General features: G+C 40.2%; 1 protein-coding gene across 1 annotated transcript in view; it reads left to right on the top strand.

Moving 5' to 3' along the window:
- Window positions 1-3,544: 3,544 nt before the first annotated feature.
- BPHL (biphenyl hydrolase-like (serine hydrolase)) overlaps window positions 3,545-6,406 on the top strand; it is a 16,104-nt gene continuing 13,242 nt past the window's right edge. The window contains exons 1-2 of the mRNA XM_010145433.1: window positions 3,545-3,669; window positions 6,022-6,188. Coding sequence (XP_010143735.1) covers window positions 3,663-3,669; window positions 6,022-6,188 — 174 coding nt within the window. The 5' untranslated portion in view covers window positions 3,545-3,662. The remainder of the gene's footprint in view (window positions 3,670-6,021; window positions 6,189-6,406) is intronic.

Raw genomic sequence — 6,406 nt, 5'->3', positions numbered from 1 at the left:
CAGGTCCCGGTAGGTGTCACCGGCGGGGCGGGGGCTCAGGGGTGAGCAAGATGTTTTAGCAGAGGGCCTAAAACTAGATTTGGGAGGATGACAGGATGGGGACGCCCGTAATACCCTGAGGTGCCTGCTGCTGCACTTAGGCACGAAGATTCGTCTCGCTTGGAGGGAAGAGCCCCTTAGCTGCTTTCGCTGTGCTGCTTTGGCTGCTGCTCTTCTCTTCAGCGTCTGTCACCCTCCCCTCTGCGAGTTCCTTTTCCCCTGTAAGGCAGGACGTTCTGCTAACCGCTGCGCGTCTCTGCCACCTGTGGATAAGGTGCTTCCGGGAGGTCACCGAGGTTGCAAAGAGAATACATCTATGTACCGTATATAATACTGCTGATTCTGCGAATCCGATTAACCAAAACAGACATAACAGCAACATTTTTTTCCCCTGCACAGATCAAGACTAGGTTGTACTGTAGCACAGCTGGAACAGAAAGGTAGCTCCCAGATTAAGCTGCGCTTCTACACAGTATGAGGTGCTTTTGCCTCCAGCAAATCACAGTGCAAGACCTGCCTACTCTGCATCTGTACTGTCTTGGTAAAGGTAGGCAGGATGTATCCAGTGCTTCTCAAACAGCTATAAGCCTTGACATTACTAATTCAATTACAAAACAGTGGGTTGGTTTGTTTTAACATCATTTCTGATTATGCCAACCGCTGGAAAACACAGTCTTCATGAAAGCTTGACAGAAGTGAGGTCATGATGACAAGCATACTGAAGTGATTTCAGTCTCACAGAAGCTTGGTGTGAGGAAGACCAAATCTGTCTTAGGTGTAACCAGTTCCAATAAATTTTCTCAGCGCATAAGAAAACTCCACCCATTTGTCCTTAGTCCAGAAGGTATTGAAAATACTCTTTGTGAAATTCCTGGGTTTCACTGGTCTTTACACTGAGGCACAATCCAAGAGCAGACAAGCATCACAAACTCAGCAAAATTCTCAAGCCCCTGATGTAAATAATTAATTCTAAAAAAAGTGTAGAACTGTGTGGAAAAAAATCTAGCATCTGAATCAGGAAGGCAGAATATGTATTCCTTGTCTATTAAAAATACGTGTTGGTAACCTTTTTTTTAAAAGGTAACAAGATGGTGATTATTTCTGTTTTGTTAGAAACTGGAAGTGTATTTGGCAATTGTTATCAGAAGCAAAACCAAATCATTGTCCTGGTTTCTCTGAGGTAGAATCGGAGGATCAATTTTCTATCCGGGAAAGCTGCATTTTTTTAGAAGCCTGCAGCACCCGATTCAGTGAGAACAAAGTCCATGGGACACTTTGTTTTTGTTTGTGGCCAGCCATGGTCTGCAGGTCTCCACAGTGATCAGGGTCTTTCGCAGTTTCAAGTTAGGTGCTAAAGCCAGGAGGCGCGAAAGGCAGGGCAACTGACCCAAGCTGGCCAAGAGAAGTATTTCATACCATAGCTGTCACACTCCCTATAAATTAGAAAGTTCCTTGGGTCTGGTCTCTTCTCCTGATGGCTGCTGTCACTGGAGCATCATTCTGCTCCCAAGGCCAGCTCTCCCATGTGCTGTGGCTGTTGTGCTGGAGCTGTGGTGCTCACGGTGCTTGACATCGCACGTTCATGGCTGGGAGCGCACAGCTCACGACCACTATGTGGGCTGAGTACAACTTCGAACTCAGTCTACTAGTATTAACATCAGTTTTTTAATTATTATGTTACTACATCTGGTTCCATTTCAACACACGTTCCCGATTTCACTTCTCAATGCAAGTGTGGGAGGGTGGATGTCATTGGGTGACAGAACAACTGACTAAATGAAGACAATCACTTATTCCTATAAAATTTAATAAGAGCAAGGTGCTTCTTTGCTGTGGTGAGAATTATGATAAAATATATTTATTCATTTCTTGTTGAAATGAATGACAAACCGAATGATGCTATGTCAAGGGAAAAAAATTATTTTATGAATAGAAAAAAGCAAAAGTCAGGTATTCAGAAAGGGGATAAGGCGGCCATCTGACTGCTACATTCGGAATTCTGTGAAGTGTATAGCCACAGTAGGTGTGATATATATACATGGACTTAAAGGAGGTTTAACATTACAGTCAAACTAATAATGCAAACACATTTGTATAACAATTCAGCAAAACTCACTGATGTTATAATGACACAGCATGTTTCTTTGAGCTGTATTTTTGCCAGAAATTTGCATTTGCTCTCCCGTTCTCAAACTGGATCTGCACAGGTAGAAGGAGCTGATCCTATTCTTCCCAGTCACAGCTTATGTTTAGGCATGTGGCATGATTGGTTATGGAGACCAGGATTTTCTGTAACATCCAAATGGCTTTGTGTTGAACAGGTTCTGTGGTTTAAATGCCACTTAGGTATTAGGAACCTGAGTTCACAAGCTGTTGTGTGAGCTGTTGTCATTTTCCTTAAGAGAACAGTTTAGGGTTGTGGAAATTTTACCTTTAATCCACCCTTTTAAACTCTGTATGAGTGGCACTATGCTTACATGCTCTAAGTAGCTCAGAATTTATGTGTTAGAACTGAATTTTTAGTAAGTTGCACAGTGCATATTGTGGAATAGAGATTATTCTTACGTATATGATGAAAAACATCATTTCTGTATGTGTGTGAATTTCACATTGATTGAATTCGTAGGGCAATCTAGGCAAACTGAGAAGTGCAGGGAATGAAGGTTAACCATTAGGCAGCCAAATGGCAAATTTTTTATCATACTATTACCTTTAATTAAAATGAGTTAGGTTGTTGAAAAGATGTCTTGCAACCAGTAGGGCACGAACATGCTGGGGAGAACAGATGCAGTGGTTTATATGGTTGAGAAGATACCTTCAATCTTTCTTCCTTCTCAGATTATCTGTTTGCCTTTACGTATGTGTCTTCCTTTGTACTGAACATTAACATAGGGGTTTCAGGGTTGGGGCTGAGAGGTGACCTATGCAGTTGGTTTCTGTGATACTTGCTCGGTGGGCGGGTTTCTTCGGTCATGTGGTATTTTCCAGTTAAGCATTATCTCCTGCTGAGATTCCACTCACAGTAATATTATCACATTCTTCTTTTCCACCCTTATCTCAGTGCAAGGTGGTTTTCATCACAGACCCTCTGGTTCATGAGGAGCCGTAACAATAGGTTATGGTTTCTTTGGCAGATGGAGAGGCTCACTTCGTCATAACGAGGTGAACACCAGACATTTCAAGAGTTATGCTGTGACAGAATGAGGTTTCTCTTCTTCAAGACATTTCTTTCAATATATTTCTTTAGCCATGTAAAGCTGCTTTTATATTCTCCTTGTTGCACTATGAGACTGGCTTTTTCTCCCCTTTATGCTGCATGGTGGTCACAGCTGAATACTCTGCTCCTGACAAGTTTTTTGTTTAGTCGTTTGTGCATCCATGAAAGGCAAGTGACCCATTTCAATCTCACTGTATCATCATTAATATCTAGAAAAGGTAATTATTTTATATTCACTGAATGACCATGTAGTAATGAGAACTCTCTGAATGTTTCCTTTTTTCCCCCCCCCCCTTCCCCCATCCCTAGTACTTCAGTGACGTCTGCCAAGATCCACGTGAATGGAGTCCATTTGCATTATCAGCGGACAGGAGAAGGAAGCCATGCAGTTCTTCTGCTTCCCGGAATGCTAGGTCTGGAGACTTTGTCTTATCTTTCTAGAGCAACCCCCTTTTTCACCATCTGGTCTCAAGCTAGAATGCACAAAACAATTTTGTAACGCTTTCAACACCTGATTGATTATGGAGCATTGTCATTAAAAAAAAATTACTACACAAACAACAGATAGGAAAAGTCAGTTAACAGTTTTTAAAGATGTCATTTATCTCACCAGGCACCTTTTATACAATGTCTTGACTTGTGTAATACTCACTCACACTTTGGGATTTAACTGTCCGAAGGAGGCGTCCTGCACAGGGGGCAAATAGCTACTCGAGGTGCAGAACAATAGGGAGGGAAAAATACCAGGACAGCTATATTTGTTACAGTCTGAGTTATGCATTCCTTTTCAGAAACTAGGTGCATTCCACCTGAGTTAATAGACAATGCAGCATTTGCAGTTTATTATCGTAATGAAGAAGGCACAGCTGAGACTTGCTTTTTGCGTAAAAGTGCATTTTCATGTTTTGGTTATTCAGGGCAACATCATTAAGATTCTCAGATGCTTTCTGAGGTTCTGCTAGCTAAGTGGTATCTGTCCATTGAGACCACTGCTTTTGGTAACAGCCTTTTAAAATTAACACAGGCTTTATTTTCCTGGGTTCTTGCAGTTCTGCAGAACCAACCAGACTTACGAGCAGTTCATGGCAGGCTGTCCGCAGGACCATTACTGTGCTCAGAGATGGACTCATGCTTAACTGAATTGCTGATCAAAATGACAGAATGTCACAGATTGAAGAGCAGGAAACATTTGTTCTTGGCAGCAACATTTTCAAGTCTTTAAGAAGTGGTTCTTTCTTTCAAACAATTTTCAAGGGGAGGGTGGAAAAAAGTTAATGCGAGGGGTGCTCTAGTAGTCATGTGTTTTAATCTGTTAATTTTAAACAGTCTTTTAAGCTGCCTTTTAAACTAGTAATCCTGTTGCCAAAACTAACTCTTTAAATAGAAATCTTCAGATGTCAGTAATATTATTATTATTAGGTGTACATCGTTGTTGTTCAGTTAGTGTTATCACAAACAGTAATAGTTAGGCTTGGTGTCTTTACCATTATTAAGTTCATGGTTTAATATTTTTGGGCAGCATGTTGGAGCGAGCTTTACGTTCTGACTGTCACGTACTTCTTCCCTCTGTACTAAGTTTTCAATATTATGGTATACTACTTAGGGTATTAACAGACTAGTAAGTGTGTCACAGCAACCAGGTAAGTGCTTTTAGCTCAACAGAATTCATTAGTCTCTAGACTCTTTGTAAACTACATCAAAACAGAATTAATGATTCTCTTTCTAATTCAGAAAGTATTGAGAAAACACAGTATTCAGATGTGCTTTCAGCACTGTGAATTTTTTTCTAAGTTTCAAGAAATGTTGTATAACAGGCATATGCACGATAGTGCAGAGATTCATACAAATATGTGGTTAATATTAATCGAATTGAGTTGGTATTTTTCAAAACACCTAGTATTTTTCTTCTGACTCTAGGCATTAATTGGTGTTGCAAGAGAGGAGAGATCACGCCAGGCTGTAGTCAGCTCGTCATGGCATGCTATATACAGCCTCTTTTATCATTTAGACCAGCTGCTGGTATAGGAGGAGGTATCTGAGAACGTATGTCTCCATGTAAACAGAAAGGAAATCCTAAATGCCCTAAACAGCCTTTTTAATATAACAATGGATAGCCAGTTTGATATTTGACTTACATCATGTAAATATGTTAGACCTGAAGAGGTTTTAATCATGCAGCACGTGATTCTGTTACCACATGACCATAATGCAAATAAGAAATCAATTGCAGTCACGCCTTTATCTGGTGTTCATAGATAGCTTAGTGCAACAGAGCAGAGTACATAATTTTTTAATCTTTTGAAGATATGAGCCATCAATAAAAGAAACTGTTCTGCACAGAACAATGGCTATTTGCCTTATTTTGGTAACAAATACAAGAAAAAATAAAATGTACATTTTTATGCTTTTGTGTCCCCTCATCCCCTGTTCAGATAAACCACCACTGTTGTCCAGAGACACAACAATGACCATGCTAGTGCTTTAAATCTGTTAGAGCTAAATCCCTGCCCAGGTAACTCAGCTTAAGATTCTGTTATGAAGCATCTGTGTAGACAGCATATTGCAGATAGTTGTAAAGATTTTTATAGCAGTACTTCCTGTCTGAGAGTTGCAACGGTTAGTTACAGTTAGAGATAAAGTTTATCTCAGCTGATGGATAATCTCTTTTTTAGAATTAAGATACAAGTTCCCCCCAGGTTTCCATTCCATGTGTACTATGTATGTATTATGGTGGTTACTATCATTGAAAAATTTTGATGTTTCAGGGAGTGGTCAAACCGATTTTGGACCACAGCTTAAGTCTATGAATAAGCAACTTTTCACAATTGTTGCTTGGGATCCTCGGGGATATGGACAGTCCATTCCTCCATCTCGAGACTTTCCTCCAGATTTCTTTGAGAGGGATGCAAAAGATGCTGTGGATCTTATGCAGGTAAATCTATTCTGAGATTTTATTATTTCGTATATATATTTAAAAGCTGTTTTCACTAAATTTTGAGAAGGAGGAAGACTACTGTTAAGCATGTTGTTTCCAGCAGAGAGCAAGTTATGCAAAGGAGCATACAAATGAAGGTTTAAAACTGAGCAGATGCACACTTTTCTGGAAGATATTTTCTCTTTCAGACTCTTTCGCAATATACATAGAGGTTC

This window comes from Buceros rhinoceros, unplaced genomic scaffold (assembly GCF_000710305.1).
Source record: "Buceros rhinoceros silvestris isolate BGI_N320 unplaced genomic scaffold, ASM71030v1 scaffold19211, whole genome shotgun sequence".
Classification (NCBI taxonomy): Eukaryota; Metazoa; Chordata; class Aves; order Bucerotiformes; family Bucerotidae; genus Buceros; species Buceros rhinoceros.
This window is presented reverse-complemented; position numbering and strand designations above follow the sequence as displayed.